Here is a 21,975-nt window from a genome sequence, read left to right as displayed (position 1 = left end):
GCGACTCGTGATTTTTTTAACGCGACTTGCCAAAAAAAGAAGCCCAAAGTCGCGTGTTATACGCTGACTTGGCAACTATGACTCACGCCCTCCACTCAGCCCCGCCCTCGGTTCGTCCCCTCTGTCTCCGCTGGGCTCTGCCCACTTTTCCAGCATTTTTCAAAAATTGCCAGTGGGTGGAGTTAAAGGGTTAGTTCACCCAAAAATAAAAATTATGTAATTAATAACTCACCCTCATGTCGTTCTGCACCCGTAAGACCTCCGTTCATCTTCGGAACACAAATGAAGATATTTTAGTTGAAAGCTGATGGCTGAGAAAGGCCTCAGATAGGCCTCCATTGGCATTCAGTACATTCACACTCACAAGACCCATAAAAGGCACTAAAAACTTTGTTACAAAGTCCATCTCACTACAGTGGCTCTACAATAATTTTACGAAGCGACGACAATAGTTTTTGTACGAAAAAAAATCTAAATAATTATTTTCTTGGAACGCAAGTATTACCAAACCATCACATCAAGTTATCATGTCAAATTATTATCAAGTTATCATATCCATCTTTAATCTCACCCTCACTCTCTCCCTGTCCGATTGTCACTATGACCTCATCTTCCTCATCAAAGTACGACACCTCATCCTCATCAACAGGCAGTTGTGTTTTATACCTTTTTTTGTGCTATAGAAAATTTGCAGATAATAATATGTGCAGTTACTATTCTTATACATGCATTACAAAATCATGCAAACATGCAAATATATTTAGAGAATTCTTGTTCTTTTCCTTACAAATGAACTATATTTGTACCAGTGTGTCTGGTATGGCCTTATGCGATTCCATTATGGTACAATGTTGCCTGGAGGCAACACAGTCTTTTGTTATTTACTCTAAAACATTTGATGATGAATAATGCAAAGTTCTTTACTTACAAGTGAAGGTGACTCGTATTTTTTGTGGGTGATTAACTGGATGCAAATTAGTGAAAAATGCACTTTTCATTGGAGAAAATATGGAGCCATGTGACCTGTGCACATGTGCTGAAACAGGACACAAAATGGACCCCTGTGGGTCATGTGACCACTTCTTTGCACTTTCAGTGATTATTAATTGAGTTCTTCTTCCCTGAGATAGGTTTGACCAATAAATTGGTGTGTCATTTGATTAAAAATAAACTAAAATAGACTGGAGGCAACACCGCATAGATGGTTAAACACCTTATAAAAAACTGACACATTTTTTCTTTGCATTTTATTCCTTATTAACTATAACAAACAAGCTGTCACAATAACATTGAGTGTTTAGATAGTGTACATTTAGTGTTTATTATGTTTTCTGCCTTTCACCTCGTGCGAGTCCTCTTTTAAAATATGTGGCCACACCCACCAGTGTCATATTGCATCAAACAAAATTGTCATTGGCAGAAAAAACAGGATGTGACCTTTATAAGAAAAAAAGGTATCAAGAATAGTTGTGCTTACAAAGAACTGTTGAGCTGGAAATAACTACTGAAACCATCAGTAGTAATGATCTCTATCAAAATAGAGAGAGCTTTGGTGAGAACTAAACTAATATATAATTACTACATTAATAATTTCTCGCTAGAAATGACATCAGATGTGCAATGTTGGTAAAAAAAAAAAAAAAAAAACTGACCAGCAAACGCAACTTTTTAGATTCGGACGTGCCTTGAAATGTGTCCTCCAAAGGCAGCATTTTCCAGGTTTCGGACGCAGCCTTTGTCCTCAAAGTTGATGTGTTAGAAGCATGAAAAATGGACAAGAGTAAGGATTTGAGCGAGTTTGACAAGGGCCAAATTGTGATGGCTAGACGACTGGGTCAGAGCATGTCCAAAACTGCAGCTCTTGTGGGGTGTTCCCGGTCTGCAGTGGTCAGTATCTATCAAAAGTGCTTCAAGGAAGGAACAGTGGTGAACCGGCGACAGGGTCATGAGCGGTCAATATGGAGGGAAGGCTGGCCCGTGTGGTCCAATCAAACAGATGAGCTACTGGAGCTCAAATTGCTCAAGAAGTTAGTCCTGATAGAAAGGTGTCAGAATACACAGTGCATCTCAGTTTGTTGCGTATGGGGTGCACAGTCAGGGTGCCCATGCTGACCCCTGTCCATCGCCGAAAGCGCCAACAGTGGCACATGAGCATCAGAGCTGGACCACAGAGCAATGGAAGAAGGTGGTCTGGTCTGATGGCCACCTTGTTTTGAGGAGCACAACAGCGAGTTTGAGGTGTTGACTTGGCCTCCAAATTCCCCATATCTCAATCCAATCGAGCGTCTGTGGGATGTGTTGAACAAACAAGTCCGATCCATGAAGGTCCCACCTCACAACTTACAGGACTTAAAAGATCTGCTGATAACATATTGGTGCCAGATACCACAGCACACCTTCAGGGGTCTAGTGGAGTCCATGCCTCGACGGGTCAGGGCTTTTTTGGCTGCAAAAGGGGGACCAACACAATATTAGAACGTGCGATGCACTGTGTATTCTGTCAAACATCCGCATTGATGGGTTCAGATGTCGTGTTATAAAGTGGTTTCACTGTTGAGCAGAAGTCAGATGGTTTCGTGTGAACAGGAATGGAAAAAACATCTTCAACCGCACGCTATTGACGCAATCACAAACAGACATCAAACTACAAGCGTCCAGCAGCAGAAATGTGCACATGCACAAGATGTTCACCAAACCACATTTCTGTACAGACATAAATGAGCCCTCAGCAGGGTCTCCATCACTTTAGTTTGCATGTGTATTTAGCACTTTTGACTTTAAGAGTAAACAATGAAAACGCTCCAATTGACAATAAGCCTAAATTTCAAGGTAAAGTCTTTTGAAGATGAAGTTTTTCCCCTTTCCACTGCTCAAGGTCGCTATACATGGTACATTACGCATATATTGCACACACATAAGGCCACATGCAGCCACATTATTGAACATACATGTCAAACAGACAAAATGTTATGGAGAGCGAGGGGTAGTGAGTTCTATAGTTTAGGAGCAGTAACACAAAATGACCTTTCATCTTTGAAGTTTTTAGGAGATCTTTTAATGAATAAATCTTTAAACCCCTTCAGGATGATCCTGCTCGATGTCCGCTGTGATTTCCTGATGAAACATGTGATGATTCTTACAGAGCCACGCACATGACATGCAGGAATAAACCAGTAGGCTAAATCGTGCGCACAATTTATAAATCGAGGGAACTAAATAGTAAATTGTGCAGTTTTTTTGTGCAGGGCTCTGTAGATTCTCACAATTTCAAAACTCAACTATTGACTGAGTCTGAGGTTGTTGCAGGACAATATGGTGTAACGGTTTTGGGTTTTGTTTGTGTTCAAGTCAAGTCTGTTTCAAGTGAAGTCTGTTCAATTCAAGTCCTTGTTTGTGTTTGCCTCCAGTGGATCAGTACTTTACATATGGACAGAAAAAGATTGAAGTTTGATCATCTTCTCATTGTGATTAGTGCATAATCCACACAATTCTCCTCTTCAGCTTTCTGTAAAAAAAAAAAAAATGTAATAAGATGAAATAGTAATAATAATATTAATAAATGTTATATATAGTTTTTTTTCCCAGAAGTAATAAGGCTTTTATAAACATCTGATGGTGCTGTGTTTGAGATTTATGTGATAGACCATTATGATAAGGAAACCCCTTTCCACCACATAAGAAAAAAATCATGCTCTGGTAAATAATAATTAAGACATAAGTCAAAGTTGTCATAATTTCAACATAAGTCCCAAAAACATTTTAAGTCATCATTTTGATTTTTTAATATCACCATTATGATTTACCATTGTAATGTATAAGCATTTCATTTATTCTGTAATGACGTCAGACGTCGATGCACACACGCACAGTGTACGATGTAAATAAAGTTGGAAAAGTTATCCAATATCAAAATCTACTGGCATCATTATGAATGGCTCTACAACCATATGCCTGTAAGAGTGATAACAACAGGGAGTGACATTACAACCATCATTTGTATTTCTTATCTGGTAGAACTGGGCTTCAATATTATACAGAAAAAATCAATAGCACACACTACATCTGATTCACTGCTGAAATTATGCAAATAATCAAAAAATTCTAAATTCAAAAAATCTTACCAATTTCTGTGCGTTTCTATTGTAGAATGCCGTCTCAGCGAAGGTGATCTCTTCTGTACAAGTGTCATCTGTTCAAACAATTATAGAAACATTAAAACTGCAAAATTCTATCACAATTAGGGATTTTTAGGGATTTCAAATTTAATGAAATAAATGTTAAAATTACATTAACAAATTTAATTTACCGGCCTATAACATTTTCCACACACAAAAAGATCCTAAAAAATATGTTTTTGTCATAAAATGTAGAGAGACATTCTTTACACATAAATCAAACCAATTGGGATGTTTAACAATAGTCAAGTCATTTACATTCTCTGTATTTAATCAGCTTTTAGGCTCAACAAGCAACACTAAAGTCACTATTTAAGGGACGGCAGTGGCTCAGTGGTTCATGTAGGTTGTCTACTGGCTGGAAGGTTGGTGGTTCGATCCCCGGTTCCACCTGACCAAGTGTCGAGGTGTCCATGAGCAAGACACCTAACCCCAGCTGCTCCTGACGAGCTGGATGGCGCCATGCATGGCTGACACCGCCATCGGTGTGTGAATGGGTGAATGTCAGGCAATATGTAAAGTGCTTTGGATGGCCATGGGTCTGTTGAAAGCGCTATATAAATGCAGTCCATTTACCATTTCTTTTTTATTTGAGAACCAGCTGCATGTAAGATTGTTTACACACAATTTTTAAATTAAAAATAGACATTTCTGTTTTTGCATTTTCAGTATTGAGGCAGAATCTGTTTTTGTGCGAATGAGACAAATAAAGAGCGACGTTCATTGGTATTATATAGAAATAGACACACATTCTGATATGAGTGTAATCTAAAAAAATAACGACACATTCGTTTGGTTTCGTATAAAGGTTAAGTACAAAATTATGAGAGTAATTTTAATTAAATGACAAAATAGGGCCATCAGTTGACTGGTTTAGAGCATATTTTCAAAGTATTATTTGTTATACTTGTTTAAAATCAGCAGGAAACACTTGCCTTCAATTTTCCTACATTTCTTGCAAAGGCAGAAGATCCCAAATCCAGCTACAATCAACAGAGATCCAGCAGAGATCAGCACTATCAGAGAGACTGAGACTGGAGGAGGAGAAGGTCCGACCGGTTCTGTGATGATAAAGAAAGAAGTGACTGCATCAGTCTGATCTACAACACAAGACAGAGATCAGGTCAGTCAATAAACACAAATATCAGCACTATAGCGTACCTGCACATGTGTGACAGAGTTGAGTGATGTTGGGATGTCTGGTCTGGTTGCTGATGGGATTGTTGAGCACACAGCTGTAGGTGTTTTTATCCTGATATTCCACCTCCAGAGGTAGAGAGAGACTGATGCTGAGATCAGACACACTGATGCTGGACAATAAACTGTTTCCTTTGTACCAGGAGAGAGTCACATGACTCACATTCACCACTGAACACACCAGTGAACAATTTGATGATGATGATGAAGAACAATCTCTGCTGATGACAGGAACAGGCAGATTAGCTGGAAAACACGATAGAACAAAGATATTTATAAATCTACACAACAATCAGTCTATTTTTGTTGTGAATTAGTGAATCAGTGTGATATATTTTGTGTTGAGTGAGTGTTTAGTGTGTTTACAGTCTCTGGATGTGCCTGTCATCTCAAACTATATACAATTATTTCATGTATGTAAATAGAATTTGTACATGTTTAGATAAATGTCATCTCACCATAGACAGAAACTCTGAATGTGTTTGATGATTTTTTCGCTCCACTTATCTCTAGTTGATAATCTCCAGCATGTTCAGTTGTGATGTTTGTGATGGTCAGAGATCCAGTTTGATTGTCCAGCTTCAGTCTGTCTCTGAATCTCCCATCAGGAACATCAGATGTGGAGAAGATTTGTTCTTTTTCTTTATTTTAGCTATCAGAGACTTTTCAGCTCCAAAAATTCACTGTACGTCTTCATCTTCATGTATTTCAATCGGTGTTTAGAGAGACAGAATCTCCCTCCATCACTGACACTGACTCACCAAACACACCTGATGAACACACAGGTTTTTACACAGATTACGGCCTCTGATGGTTTACAAAGCCTGAAATCAGCTGAAGATAATATAATTTACATGTAAAGTTGAGAACATCCAGAACAGCAGCAGAAACACAAAACACAATGAATGGACAGACAAACACTTAGCACTGGTTGGACCAATTTACTTTTGCATTAAATGTATATCTTCTAGCTGTATATCACTGTAATTTGGACATTCCTTTGACACAGATAAATAAAAACAAATGAGTAAAATTCTGTCTTTATGAACTTCTACTGTAAACTAACCACTAATGTTACGGAGAGACTGTCAGAATCACACAGAGAAAACACTGAAGCAGCGCTTATGTGATTGCCTGGAAATATATTTAAAGTAGCAATAATATGGCATCATCATTTATGAAAAAATAAGGGATAATAGCTTAATGCTACTTTTCTTATTCAAGAATTATTGTTATATTATTATGTTTACAAATGTCAATTTTAATCAAGCTAATAATGACCCAACAAACAGTAACACGTCGGATTTTCAAACTAAATATTCAAGGCTATTAAATATAAATGCATTATTTCAGATATGAACTCAAAGCAAAGGTTTCCAAAAATAGCCAAAACATTTGCAGTCATGCGACTTCTTTAAGGAGTTTAATAGGGTCAAAGTTAATCTATCTTAAATGTAAAGGAACGCCGGGATCAAAATGATGGTTTAAATGTAAATCTGCTTATTTCAAAGTTTGAAGTTTGATGCAACAGATTGATCAGCTAAACCTTGATCCTTATGGTGCAACACATCCTTAATATTTAGTTTGTTATCTGCTGTAGAGGAAAATCTTTAATCAAAAAACATTATAGAGTAACATGATCATTGTTGCAGATTGAAAGTACAAGTGTAATCATGCTTGATTTAAAAGTTAGTGGATTTCACAAAATTGATGATCCATCAGGTACATAACAGCAGATGAAAATAATCTCATTTGAGCAGCAGCTGCCGCCTTATTACTCTAAAATGGTCAAAATTAAGCCATAAAAATGTTTTTATAACTCACCGATCAGATTCCACCAGCATAAACAGAAGACAAACATGTGACACATTTTCTTTAGTTGCTCTGTGTTTGATCTAATGAAACTATCAGCTAAACATACAGCAGAACTGCAGATGTGTGAATCCTCCCACGGCAGCCACAGAGTTTGACCCTCCTAGTTTCATAACCATGCATTTGCATGAAATAATCAGTTCATCTCGCTGTTATTAAGATTTTGACTGTTCTTAATGGGCAAATATTCCTTATTTTTGTCATTTATTTAGCATTTTTGTGAGGTAGCCTACTCTCAGAAAAAAAAGGTACAAAAGCTGTCACTGGGGTACCTTATTTACCCATAAGGGTGCATATTAGTATCGTAAATTACATATAAGAGCCTAAAGCACAGACTGAAGTTTGGACTCTTTTCAAAGACGACAATTGGCAGATTATTTTTTGTGAAGTGAAAAAAAACCTTAAAGTTACAGCATTTTGTTTATTGTTATGAAAAATGCACAAAAATACTATTTTCATTTTTTTTTTAGAAACACGTTTTACTCTAAAACTGCAAGAAAATCAAAGCCATAAAACTAAAAAAGTTGTGTTCCAAATTTGAGCTTGAAAAAAAGAAAAAGAAAAAGAAAGAGCTTTCAGTGAGATTTTGTTTGGGCGCAGTACCAAAGGTTTCCACTAGATGCAATTCGTCTCCCATTAATTTCCAATGTGCTCATTTATGACCGTGAACAATACAAGTGTGACTATTTTTTCAGGTGCATTTAACCTTTTCAAATTAAGACCATGATTATTTTTTTTTTGTGTGTGTGTTTTAGTGCCAAAACCTTAACCAAGTTTCGTACCATTCCGATGAAGTAAAACAACAACAAAAAAATATTTGGCTTGCTGTCCACGGTGGAGAGGCTCGAGGAAGCCGCTTCTACTCAAGCTTAGATTTACCCCCCAGGGACTACTAGTGCTAGGGAGAAGAGAAAGGTAAACATGAATGTAAGTAGATGGAGTTGGGGAGGTGGAGGGATGCAAAACGACTGATGCCTGAAGGAGGTAGGAGGCTGCTTATATGCTTATATGCTTATATTAGCAGTTGATTGAAAGATTAGATGGGTTCACACTTCCCGAATTTGCATTTGTGTACGTTGCTAATTGAAAGATTAGATGGGTTCACTCCTCCCGAAATTATGTTGTGAACTTCACTTAAAGCAGCACCAGGTAACTTTTCAACCTTCATAATATATTTTCAAGACTCTTGTGATGATACATCGACTTACAATAGGTTGAATGACACGTCTGCCATAGCCTGACGGGGTCTGTATCGTTTTTAATCGTACTTTTAAACTTCGGGTTTCGGGTAGTAACCCGAGAACAAAAAGAATCCCCTGATGTAGAATGACAGTTTACGACAGTAGTAGAGGACAATACTGTTTCCCAACTGTAGAGGGACCCCGAGAGCAAAACCTACCTAGTGCTGCTTTAAAGGGTAACTTCAGTGCTTTAGCATTAAGCTTTGTATCAGTAGAAACCCGGTAGTATATTCAAATTATGGTACTTTCCCCCCTCATATCCCCCTGAGACGAGAGAATTATGTATTTTATTTCTGGAAAAATTCCTCCGATGACGCAAATATCATCATTTTGCGTCATCTGAGGATTTTTTGGCCAGAGGCAAAGACTACAGCCACTAGATGGAGCTGTTCCGCATGTTATCAACCCGCCCATAGGGGAGAGATCTCACTCACAGAATGTAGACACAGACGGCCGCACGGACAATCATAACGGAGCGTAGTAAAGTGAGTGTTTCAACTTTTCGATGAATTCCTGTAATAGTTTAGCTTTCATATGCGATCTGAAAACGTGCCAGACTGGCGCTTAACGTTACCTCAGCTCTGCTCAGCTCTTCGTGAGGAATGAAATCTGACACTGCTGCATCTGTGACGTGACTTTCGTTCGGCTCACTCACACTTTATTGAAAACACACGTTCAGTTTTTAATTGTAGTGTTTATTCTCTAACTGAATGAAATGATTGTATTACTATGAAGATCAAAACGACGGTGTACGGAGTGGCCTCGTAGGGCAGTGAAGCAAGTGCATTCTGGGAGTTGTTGTCTTTCATCCACATGAGACAAAAATACATTTTCTGTCTTTTCTCAGTCTAGAAGGCACCAAATTCAAAAATAATTTCACATTTCTACTACATAAATGACCCAGTTTAAATACAAAGCTTAAAGGGTTAGTTCACCCAAAAATGAAAATTCTGTCATTAATTTCTTACCCTCATGTCGTTCGACACCCGTCAGACCTCCGTTCATCTTCGGAACACAAATGAAGATATTTTAGTTGAAATCTGATGGCTCTGAAAGGCCTCCATTGGCACAATGCACAGTTCACAATCAAGACCTTTAAAAGGTACTAAAGACGTCGTTATATAAGTCCATTTCACTACAGTGGTTCTACAATAACTTAATGAATCGGCGAGAATAGTTTTTGTGCGCAAAAAAACCCTAAATAATGACTTATATAGTGATGACGATTTCAAAACACGGCATCATGAAGCTTCGAAGCGTTATGAATCAGTGAGTCGAATCAGTTTGGCAGTTTGGATCGCCAAATTTCAGCAGTTTGGCGGTTTGACACGCGACTGATTCATAACGCTTCGAAGCTTCATGAGGCCCGTGTTTTGAAATCGTCATCACTATATAAGTCGTTATTTAGGGTTTTTTTGCGCTCAAAAACTATTCTCGCCGATTCATAAAGTTATTGTAGAACCACTGTATTGAGATGGACTGTGTAACGACGTCTTTAGTACCTTTTAAGGGTCTTGAGAGTGAACCGTGCCATTGTGCCAATGGAGGCCTTTCAGAGCCATCAGATTTCAACTAAAATATCTTCATTTGTGTTCCGAAGATGAACGGAGGTCTGACGGGTGTCGAACGACATGAGGGTAAGTAATTAATGACTTAATTAATGAATTAATAAGTGATTAAATTTTTGGGTGAACTAACCCTTTAATGCTAAATCACTGAAGTTACCCTTTAATGAAGGTAATTACTGATCATTACTGAAGGATAAAAGTTGCCCTGAATCCCACTTTATCGAACACATTCCGCCAAAGTGGGCCAGCAATAAACACCTTACAAAAAACGGACACATTTTTTTCTTTGCATTTTATTCCTTATTAACTACCAACAACAACAACAAACAACAAGCTGTCACAATAATATTGAGTGTTTACATATTGTACAGTTTACATTTAGTGTTTATGTTCTGCCTTTCACCTCGAGTGAGTCCTCTTTTGAAGTGTGGCCACACACACCAGTGTCATATTGCATCAAACAAAACTATTTATACAGTCATTGGCAGAAAAAAACAGGATGTGACCTTTATAAGAAAAAAAGGTATCAAGAATAGTTCTGCTTAGAAAGAACTGTTGAACTGGAAATAACTACTGAAACCAGCACGGCTTAACTGCAGAGTCACTGCATGAGTATACACTGATCAGGCATAACATTATGACCGGTGAGGTGAATAACACTGATTATCTCTTCATCACGGCACCTGTTCGTGGGTGGGATATATTAGGCAGCAAGTGAACCTTTTGTCCTCAAAGTTGATGTGTTAGAAGCAGGAAAAATGGGCAAGCGTAAGGAAGGAACCGTGGTGAACCGGCGACAGGGTCATGGGCGGTCAAGGCTTCTTGATGCACGTGGGGAGCGAAGGCTGGCCCGTGTGGTCCGATCAAACAGACGAGCTACTGGAGCTCAAATTGCTCAAGAAGTTAATGCTGATTCTGATAGAAAGGTGTCAGAATACACAGTGCATCTCAGTTTGTTGCGTATGGGGTGCACAGTCAGGGTGCCCATGCTGACCCCTGTCCACCGCCGAAAGCGCCAACAGTGGCACGTGAACATCAGAGCTGGACCACGGAGCAATGGAAGAAGGTGGTCTGTTCTGATGGCCACCTTGATTTGAGGAGCACAACAGCGAATTTGAGGTGTTGAATTGGCCTCCAAATTCCCCAGATCTCAATCCAATCGAGCATCTGTAGGATGTGCTGAACAAACAAGTCCAATCCATGAAGGTCCCAACCTCGCAACTTATAGGACTAAAAGGATCTGCTGCTAACATATTGGTGCCAGATACCACAGCACACCTTCAGGGGTCTAGTGGAGTCAATGCCTCGACGGGTCAGGGCTTTTTTGGCTGCAAAAGGGGGACCAACACAATATTAGAACGTGCGATGCACTGTGTATTCTGTCAAACATCCGCATTGATGGGTTCAGATGTCGTGTTGTAAAGTGGTTTCTCTGTTGAGCAGAAGTCAGATGGTTTCGTGTGAACAGGAATGGAAAAAACATCTTCAACCGCACGCTATTGACGCAATCACAAACAGACATCAAACTACAAGCGTCCAGCAGCAGAAATGTGCACATGCACAAGATGTTCACCAAACCACATTTCTGTACAGACATAAATGAGCCATCAGCAGGGTCTCCATCACTTTAGTTTGCATCTAGCACTTTTGACTTTAAGAGTAAACAATGAAAACGCTCCAATCGACAATAAGACTAAATTTCAAGGTAAAGTCTTTTGAAGATGAAGTTTTGCACCTTTTCACTGCTCAAGGTCGCTATACATGGTACATTACGCATATATTGCACACACATAAGGCCACATGCAGCCACATTATTGAACATACATATCAAACAGACATAGCTGGGTCTTGAAAGTAGACAAAATGTTATGGAGAGCGAGGCGTTGTGAGTTCTATAGTTTAGGAGCAGTAACACAAAATGACCTTCCATCTTTGAAGTTTTTAGGAGATCTTTTAATGAATAAATCTTTAAACCCCTTCAGGATGATGCTGCTCGATGTCCGCTGTGATTTCCTGATGAAACATGTGATGATTCTTACAGAGCCACGCACATGACATGCAGGAATAAACTTGTAAGGTAAATCGTACACACGATTTATAAATCGAGGGAACGATTTTCTTTTTCTTGCACGTCATGTAGATTCTCACAATCCCAGAACTCAACTATTGACTGTCATTGCAGGACAATATGGACAGAAAAAGACTGAAGTTTGATCATCTTCTCAGTGCGATTGGTGCATAATCCACACAATCCTCCTCTTCAACTTTCTGTAAAAAATGCATGACATGAAATAATAATAATAATAAATGTGATTTTTTTTTTCTCTCAAAGTAACAAGGCTTTTATAAACATCTGATGGTGCTGTGTTTGACATTTATGTGATAATATGGAAACCCCTTTTCACCACATAAGAAAAAAATCATGCTCTGGTATATAATAATTAAATGGTTAGTTCATCCAAAAATGAAAATTAGCCCGTGATTTACTCACCCTCAAGTCATTCTAGGTGTATATGACATTCTTCTTTCAGAGGAATACAATTGGAGTTATATTTAAAAAGTCCTGGCTAATCCAAGCTTTATAATGGCAGTGAATTGTTGTCTCGTTTATGAAGTCCATAAAAGTGCATCTATCCATCATATAACTGCTCCACACGGCTCCGGGGGGTTAATAAAGGCCTTCTGAAGAGAAGTGGCGCATTTGTGTGAGAAAAATATCCATATTTAAGACTTTATGACTAAAATAGCGAACTTCCGGTGGTCAGCGGTGCGCGAGTTGACTTGCGCTAAAAGAGTAACCCGACGCTACGTTTTGTTTTGCTCTATCCTCTGCGCTTCTGCATTCGTCAATACACATGCGGTTACACAAGGGTTCAAGGGTCAAGGGTCAAACAAGGGTTACTCTTTCGCCTTAAATTGATGCGTATGGCAGTCACGATGTGTTTGGGTTTTGTTTCAGGTTCATGTTCACTGTCATGTTTCCTGGTTTTTGTCATGTGATCCTGCCATGTGCTCCATTGTCATGTTATTCTCTAGTCTCTTGTGTCATGTTGTCATTGGTTGATTTAGTCATGTGGGTTCTTAGTTCAGTTCTGTCATTGGTTCATTGTCTTGATTGTTTGCAGGTGTGTCTTGTTTAGTCATTAGTCTTTGTGTATTTATACCCTCATGTTTGCCATGGTCCTTGTCGAATATTGTTTGTTGTAACCCGCTGTTGGTGAGTGTTGGTTCATCAAGTCCAAGTCCAAGTCCAAGTCCAAGTCCAAGTCCAAGTCCAAGTCCAAGTCCAAGTCCAAGTCCAAGTCCAAGTCCAAGTCCAGCATTTCTGTTTGCTCACTTTGGATTTTTGGATTTCTGTTTGCACATTTTGGATTCAGTAAAACTGCACTTGGGTTCATCACTACAACTTGCCTCCAGTGGATAAGCATTACGACGGCAATCCACCGGAAGTTAGTTATTTGAATCTATAAAGTGTTAAATATGGATATTTGTCTTACCGCTCCGCTTCAGAAGGCCTTTGTAACCCCCTGGAGCCGTGTGGAGCAGTTATATGATGGATAGATGCACGTTTATGGACTTTATAAACGAAACAATCATTCACTGCCATTATAAAGCTTGGAAGAGCCACGACATTTTTTAATCTAACTCTGATTGTGTTTGTCTGAAAGAAGAATGTCATATACACCTAGGATGACTTGAGGGTGAGTAAATCATGGGATCATTTTCTATTTTTTTGTGAACTATCCCTTTAATTAGGCAAACAGGTTTTCATGAAATGTCACATAAAGAAACAAAACACAAATTTAAATGAATAAAGAAAACATTAAACTGTTAACATCCCAGACATGTGTTTAGTTAATAGTGAAAATTGGACCCTAATCTAAAGTGTTTCCAGAAATTCTTTAATATGCACCTAGGATGACTGGAGGGTGAGCAAATCATGGTCTAATTTTCATTTTTGGGCGAACTAACCCTTTTTTAAGACATGTCAAAATTATGTCATAATTTCAACATTATAAGTAACAAAATTCATCATTTAGATTTTTTTATATCACAATTATGATTTTAATGATAATTTAATCTTTTTGTCATCTTATCGTGGTAGAAATGTGCTTCCATATTACACAGACAACATCAAAAGTGCACACGGATCTACATCTGAATCACTGCTGAAATTATGCAAATACTCAACAAATATACAATATAAACTTATAAACTGTCTTACCAATTTCTGTGTGTTTCTTTTGTAGAATGTTGTCTCAGCGTAAGTGACCTCTTCTTCACGAGTCTCAACTCTTTGAACTATAATAGATACATTAAAACTTCAAAATTCAATCTTAACTAGATGGTTCTTCACAATATTTTTGTTATTGTTATATATATATTTATATATATATATATATATATATATATATATATATATATATATATATATATATATATATATATATATATATATATATATATATATATATATATATATATATATTAAAATGGCATTAACAAATTGAATTTACCGGCCAATAACATTTGCTACACACAAAAAGTTCCTAAAAAAATATGTTTGTCATAAAATTTAGAGAGACATTTCTGTTTTTGCATTTTCCGTGTTGAGGCAGAATCAGTTTTTGTGCGAGTGAGACGAGTAAAGATCGACGTTCAGTGTCATTATATAGAAATAGACACACATTCTGATATGAGTGTAATCTACAGAAAATAACGACACATTTGTTTCGTATAAAGGTCAAGTACAAAATTATGACAATAATTTTAATTAAATGACAAAATAGGGCTATCGGTTGACTGGTTTAGAGCATATTTTCAAAGTATTGTTTGTTATATTACTTGTTAAAATCAGCAGGAAACACTTGCCTTCAATTTTCCTAAATTTTTTGCAAAGGCAGAAGATCCCAAATCCAGCAATCATCAGAGATCCAGCAGAGATCAGCACTATCAGAGAGACTGAGACTGGAGGAGGAGAAGGAGACGGTCCGACCGGTTCTGTGATGATAAAGAAAGAAGTGAATGCATCCGTCTGATCTACAACAGAAGACAGAGATCAGGTCAGTGAATAAACACAAATATCAGCGCTAGCGTACCTGCACATGTGTGACAGAGTTGAGTGATGTCCAGATGTTTAGTCTGGTTGCTGATGGGATTGTTGAGCACACAGCTGTAGGTGTTTTTATCCTGATATTCCACCTCCAGAGGTAGAGAGAGACTGATGCTGAGATCAGACACACTGATGCTGGACAATAAACTGTTTCCTTTGTACCAGGAGAGAGTCACATGACCCACATTCAACACTGAACACACCAGTGAACAATTTGATGATGATGATGATGATGATGATGATGATGATGATGATGATGATGATGATGATGATGATGATGATGATGATGATGATGAAGATGAAGATGAAGAACACTGTGAAGAGTTTCTGCTGATGACAGGAACAGGCAGACGAGCTGAAAAACATGAGAGAATAAAGAGAAATACTGATAAATCTACACAACAATCAGTCTATTTTCAGTGTTGTGAATCAGTGTAATAAACGTTGTGTTGAGTGAGTGTTTAGTGTGTTTAAAGTCTCTGAATGTGTCTGTCATCTCAAACTATACAATTATTTAATGTATGAATATGTAAATAGAATTTGTACATGTTTAGATATAAATTACATCTCACCATAGACAGAAACTCTGAATGTTTTTGATGATTTTTTCTCTCCACTTATCTCTAGTTGGTAAACTCCAGCATGTTCAGTTGTGATGTTTGTGATGGTCAGAGATCCAGTTTGATCGTCCAGCTTCAGTCTGTCTCTGAATCTCCCATCAGGAACATCAGATGTGGGGAAGGTTTGGTTCTTTTTCCTCAATTTAGCTATGAGAGACTTGTCAGCTCCATATTTCCACAATATATCGTCTTTTTTGTGTATTTCAGTAAGATCAGTGTTTAGAGTGACAGAATCTCCCTCCATCACTGACATTGAATCACCAAACACACCTGATGAACACACAGGTTTTTACACAGATTACGGCCTCTGATGGTTTACAAAGCCAGAAATCAGCTGTAGATAATATCATTTACATGTAAAGTTGAGAACATCCAAAAGCAGCAGAAACACAAAACACAATGAATGGACAGACAAACACTTAGCACTGGTTGAACCGCTTAACATTTGCACCAATAAGGTTTAAATTAAATCTGTATCTTAGCTATATATCACTGCAATATGGACATTCCTTTGACACAGATACAAAAAAAAAAGTAAAATGTCAACTGTATTCGTAAACTTCTACTGTAAACTACTAATCGCTACCGTTACAGAGAGAATCAAGCCGACAGAAAAAAACATTACAGCAGCGCTTATGTGATTGCCTGGAAATATATTTAAAGTAGCAATTAATGAATAATATGGCAGCATCATTTATGAAAGCATTTATGGCTTAATGCTACTTTTCTTATGCAAGAGTTATTGTTATTATTAATTTTACAAATGTAAATTTTAAACAAGTTAACGACCCAACAAGCAGTAAAACATTGGATTTTCAAACTAAAACTATTCCAGGATGCATTATTCCAGATATGAACTCAAAGCAAACAGGTTTCCAAAAATAGCCACAACGTGTGCAGTAATGCGACTTCTTTAAGGAGTTTAATAGGGTCAAAGTTAATCTATCTTAAATGTAAAGGAACACTAGGATCAAAATTATGGTTTAAATGTAAATCTGCTTATTTTGAGGTTTGATGCAACAGATTTATCAGCTAAATTTACTATTAATCCGTATGGTGCAACACATCCTTAATATTTTGTTTGTTATCTGCTGTAGAGGAAAATTTTTAATCAAAAAACATTATAGAGTAACATGATCATTATTGCAGATTGAAAGTACAAGTTTAATCGTGCTTGATTTAAAAGTTAGTGGATTTCACAATATTAATGATCCATCAGGTACATAACAGCAGATGAAAATAATCTCATTTGAGCAGCAGCTGCCGCCTTATTACTCTAAAATGGTCAAAATTAAGCCATAAAAATGTTTGTATAACTCACCGATCAGATTCCACCAGCATAAACAGAAGACAAACATGTGAAACATTTTCTTTAGTTGTTCCGTGTCTGATCTAATAAAACTACGTGCTAAGCAGAACTATTGATGTGTGAATCCTCCCACAGCAGCGACAGAGTTTGACCCTCCTAGTTTCACAACCCTGCATTCGCATGATATAATCTTATACTTCATCTTGCTGTTATTAAGACTTTAACTGTTCTTAATGGGCAAAATATTCCTTATTTTTGGTTCTCTCAGAAAAAAAAGGTACAAAAGCTGTTACTGGGGTACCTTATTTACCCATTAGGGTGCATATTAGTATCGTAAATTACATATAAGAGCCTAAAGTGTACATATTACTACACAAATGGTACATATTAGTACCTGATTGGGTGTAAAAGGAGCATCTCAGTCTTTGCAAGTAAAGATTGGTCATGGCTCATCACTTTGTTCCAAATATCATAAGAGAATTGTCAAACAATTCAAAATTCACGTCTAAATGCAAGATATCCATCCACCATACATGATATTGTGAAAAGATGAGAAATCTCACTCTATGTATGGCAAGGTTGAATGTGCGGTTCTCTGTTGAATGTGCGTGACCTCTGACCCCTTAGATGGTATTGCATGAGAAACCGTCTTGCAGCTGTGTTAAATATAGCCATATGTGCTTAGGAGCATCAAGAAATGAGAGGAGAAAGATATACATCTATTTTATGCAGAGATGACACCGAGTTCTCTCAGATGAGGGGCTTTCACACAGGAGGAACCTTGTTATAGTTCCTAGAACTAATGGCGGAAGCATCCGCTTTTTGCGTGTTTGCACCGCAGGAACTGGGAACAATTGTAGTTCTAGGAACTGCTTTTGGGGGAACTAAATTAGCTTCAGAGTAGAGTCTAACTCAACACAATGAACTACCAGTGAGCGCTGTGTGTGCGCTGATTGGCCGAACACATGCAAAACACCAGCACCTGCCGTCTGCACACACAGATTATAGCTTCTATACTCCACAAACTAACTCTACGAACATAGAAAACAGTGATAGACGGACTTCTCAGCCTTTACACTAAAGAAAAAATCCAACGCAAATTTGAGATGTTTTTCTGCTCAGCTAGTCACATTAGGTATCAACCACATGGCAAACGCTAATACTTTTTCATACACTGTCTACTTTCTTTGTAGAACAGCTCTATCTAATAATGTATTAGACAGGACTGTTAAATAGATCGTAATCGTAGAAAGCCCCTCACGGACGACTGCCACGCACGCACATAAGAAAACATAAACAAAACACAACGTAAACTCCAGTGCTGGTCCTCCCTTGTCCTTCACTGTCGTCGCTCCTCCTTTTATGCTCTGTCACTCCTCCGTGAGAGATCCAAGACCGGTGGCGCTCATCATCCAATTACTCACCGGCTCAACCTTACTCTCTCATGGCTCTCGCTCGTCCTGCTCATCACATACTCCCATCCCCCCTCGCAGGCCAGGGGGGTACCCACGAGACTGCGCTCTACTCCCCCCCGGGGTCAGACGAGATGAGAGAAAAGGAGCTGGAAGCATGAGGAGCAACATAGACAAGAGAGGGAAGAGAGAGGAGAGAAAAAAATCCTGGTCCGGTTCCTGGACACACTGCCACTCGGTCCTCAGCAGCCAAGAGGCTCTTTTCTCGCGGTGCCATGGTACTGGACGCTCTGTGGACGGCGGTGGCTCCTCCTGTTGAGGGCAGCCGGCAGTGAGTCCCGTGCTCCCTGCTCCTCCACATCATGTCGGACGGCAGCAGTTCTCTGGCCCACGGCAAATGCCGGCGACTCCTCCGCTCCCTCTCGGATGGCAGACACCCCATCTCGACCCAGGGGCGCGGCAGCGAGCTCTCCGTCCCACCGGTCTTCATTCGCTCCAGGCAGCCACTTGTGGTCTTCTCTCTTCCATGATGCCCGATCCCCCTGAGCAGCGAGGGCTCTTCGACAGCATGTCCCTCCTTCCTCCCGGGTTTCGGCACCAATGTAATGAAGTTCTTAGATATGGGAAGTAAACAAAACACAACGTAAACTCCAGGCCTGGTCCTCTCTCGTCCTTCACTGTTGTCGCTCCTCCTTTTATGCTCCGTCACTCCTCCATGAGAGATCCGAGACCGGTTTTCTTCAGTGGAAGGTAGTAAAGACTTTTTAAAAAATTTTTTACGATCTATGCTTCAGAGTTCTTACTGGCGGTGTGAATGCAACCAAAAAAAAATTGTCCTAGGGGAACTTTTAGTTCTCGGGGAACCACCCAGGTGGCTAGTTCCTAGAAAGAATTTCCTAGAACTACCCGGTGCGAAAGCGCCTATGGTCTAAAAAACTGTGGAAATCTGTGCTGTGGTCAGATGAGTCCATGTTTCAGCTTGTTCTTGGGAAAAACGAACATTGAGTTATCAGTCCCAAAGACGAAAGGGACCGTCCCGACTCTCATCAGCGACAGATACAATAGCAAACATCTGCCTGTGCCTGTGTGAAGGTACCACTGAAGTTAAGGCGTGTATTGGTATTGTACAGAGACATAAGCTGCTATCAAGATACCATCTTTCCTGGGAGGCAAGACAATGCCAGGCTTCATTCTGCACTTGCTTCTTCAGAGTGGTTTTCTAGACACTCTTCATCAGTGGATGTACTCGACTGCCTGCCTGAAGTCCAGATCTGTCTCTCTCTCTTGTTGAAAATGAATAGCTCATCTTGAAAAGGAGAATCAGACGATGACCACATGACTGTCTTGTATAAAGCGAGATTGGGTAAAAATTCTACTTGCAGAACTGCAATATTATAGTATTCTCAATTCCCGAAAAGTGTAGTTAAAAGGAAAGGTGATGTGACACTCTGGTTAAAATGTCACTTTTTTTGAGTGTGATCGAAAGCGATCAAAATCAAAATGTGTTTATATCTACAAAATTCAGTAAAGCTGGTCAATGAAAGCAGATGAAATCTTTTCTTTGTACTTTTGTCAGTTAAATGCAGATGAAGGAGATACAAATCAGATTCTTGACTTTATCTACATTTTACACCATGTCCCAACTTTTCTGGAAATGGGGTTGCAAAGTTTAACTAGTGATTTTAACATGATTTATATTTATTCTACATTTTAGTGAATGGAAAAACCCAAGTACATAGATAAAGTCTGCCACCTCACAGTGCGAGTTTTACTGTAGTACATCTGAGTCGAACGGAAAGCTGCTGCGGTCGGTTTTCTACAGAAATGTGGTTTTGTCTGTTGGGTGGACAAACATCTTGCAGGTGAGAATGTATTCAGTGCATGTGTGCACATTCTTCCGGTCCTGCTACTACAAACAGATTTTGAGCAAAACAAAAACAAGATGAGCAACTGTTTGACACAGAGGGAGAGAAACAGTAACAAAATGTCATATTTAACTGTTCAGAAGTTTAGAATGTGTTTTTATTTTCATTTTCTACCTAAGTCAGTCAGAGCTTGGGTGGAAGGAGATGGTTGAAGTGAAAAAAAAAATACTCTGTGAGATACACGGGTGCAGTAAAACCTGAGACGGGTCTACAGTATATTTACACAGAATAAACACGACACCAGTGAACCAAATGGGTAACTAAAGAACTAAAGAAAACACAGGAAGAGGGAGGATTGTTGAATAACTTCAACACAACACACAAAAACAGGTGGAGCCTAAGAAACTGTTGTTAATGAAACAGGATGTGGTTTATATGACCTTCATTAAATTGCACAAGATTATCCATTAGACTCATTTACATTTGTCTGATGAGTGAATGTTCTTTTTGTTGGTTTGAATGTGTTACATTATGAATCCAGACATATTGCTCTACCTACAACATTTAGGATGTGTAGAAAAAAAGGTCACAGTTCTTTCCCGTTGTGTATATACTGATCAGGCATAACATTATGACAACTGGGTCAGAGCATCTCCAAAACTGCAGCTCTTGTTGGGTGTTCCCGGTCTGCAGTGGTCAGTATTTGTCAAAAGTGCTCCAAGGAAGGAACCGTGGTGAACCGGCAACAGGGTCATGGGCGGCCAAGGCTCATTGATGCACGTGGGGAGCGAAGGCTGGCCCATGTGGTCCGATCAAACAGACGAGCTACTCTAGCTCAAATTGCTCAAGAAGTTAATGCTGGTTCTGATAGAAAGGTGTCAGAATACACATTGCATCGCAGTTTGTTGTGTATGGGGCTGCATAGCCGCAGACCGGTCAGGGTGCCCATGTTGACCCCTGTCCACCGCCGAAAGCTCCAACAGTGGCACGTGAGCATCAGAATTGGACCACGGAGCAATGGAAGAAGGTGGCCTGGTCTGATGAATCATGCTTTCTTTTACATCACGTGGATGTAGTTAAAGGGTAAGTTCACCCAAAAATGAAAATTATGTCATTAATTACTCACCCTCATGTCGTTCGACACCCGTAAGACCTCCGTTCATCTTCGGAATACAAATGAAGATATTTTTGTTGAAAGCTGATGGCTGAGAAAGGCCTCAGATAGGCCTCCATTGGCATTCAGTACATTCACACTCACCAGACCCATAAAAGGCTCTAAAAACATTGTTACAAAGTCCATATCACTACAGTGGCTCTACAATAATTTTACAAAGTGACGACAATAGTTTTTGTGCGCAAAAAAAAATCTAAATAACGACTTTATTCAACACGTCCTTGTTTTCGTTTTGGCCTCTGCCATGAACTCACGAAGCACCACGACGCATGCGCGAGAATATGACGTAGCGCCGGCATTCGGGAATCCTTGAAATGCACACTTTAGTCCCATTTTGAGCAATACGCCGAGACCTATAAAGCACGATCAATGTAGAATTCAACAGCTTAGATACGGCGCGTCTTCCTCTGCTTGTAAATAAATCTCCTC

The 21,975-nt window shown here is 39.0% G+C and overlaps 1 protein-coding gene and 1 long non-coding RNA gene across 2 annotated transcripts; both read right to left on the bottom strand.

The window, feature by feature from the left end:
- Nucleotides 1-1,242: 1,242 nt before the first annotated feature.
- Nucleotides 1,243-7,281, bottom strand: LOC307121186. Its single transcript, XR_013815937.1, has 6 exons — nucleotides 6,243-7,281; nucleotides 5,831-6,055; nucleotides 5,337-5,618; nucleotides 5,111-5,236; nucleotides 4,122-4,189; nucleotides 1,243-3,505 (listed from the first exon to the last, which is right to left on the bottom strand). It is a non-coding gene; the product is annotated as an uncharacterized lncRNA (long non-coding RNA).
- A 3,060-nt stretch (nucleotides 7,282-10,341) lies between these two features.
- Nucleotides 10,342-17,174, bottom strand: LOC307120562 (CD48 antigen-like). Its single transcript, XM_079807661.1, has 6 exons — nucleotides 17,108-17,174; nucleotides 15,739-16,056; nucleotides 15,153-15,521; nucleotides 14,926-15,054; nucleotides 14,279-14,355; nucleotides 10,342-12,321 (listed from the first exon to the last, which is right to left on the bottom strand). Exons 1-6 carry the CDS (start codon nucleotides 17,151-17,153, stop codon nucleotides 12,268-12,270), a joined length of 993 nt encoding a protein of 330 aa, XP_079663787.1. The 5' UTR covers nucleotides 17,154-17,174; the 3' UTR covers nucleotides 10,342-12,267.
- Between the last annotated feature and the right edge of the window lie 4,801 nt (nucleotides 17,175-21,975).

This window comes from Gobio gobio (genome assembly GCF_949357685.1).
Source record: "Gobio gobio genome assembly, chromosome: 24".
Classification (NCBI taxonomy): Eukaryota; Metazoa; Chordata; class Actinopteri; order Cypriniformes; family Gobionidae; genus Gobio; species Gobio gobio.
Note: the sequence above shows the minus strand (reverse complement) of the source record. Positions and strands in the feature narration are given on the sequence as shown.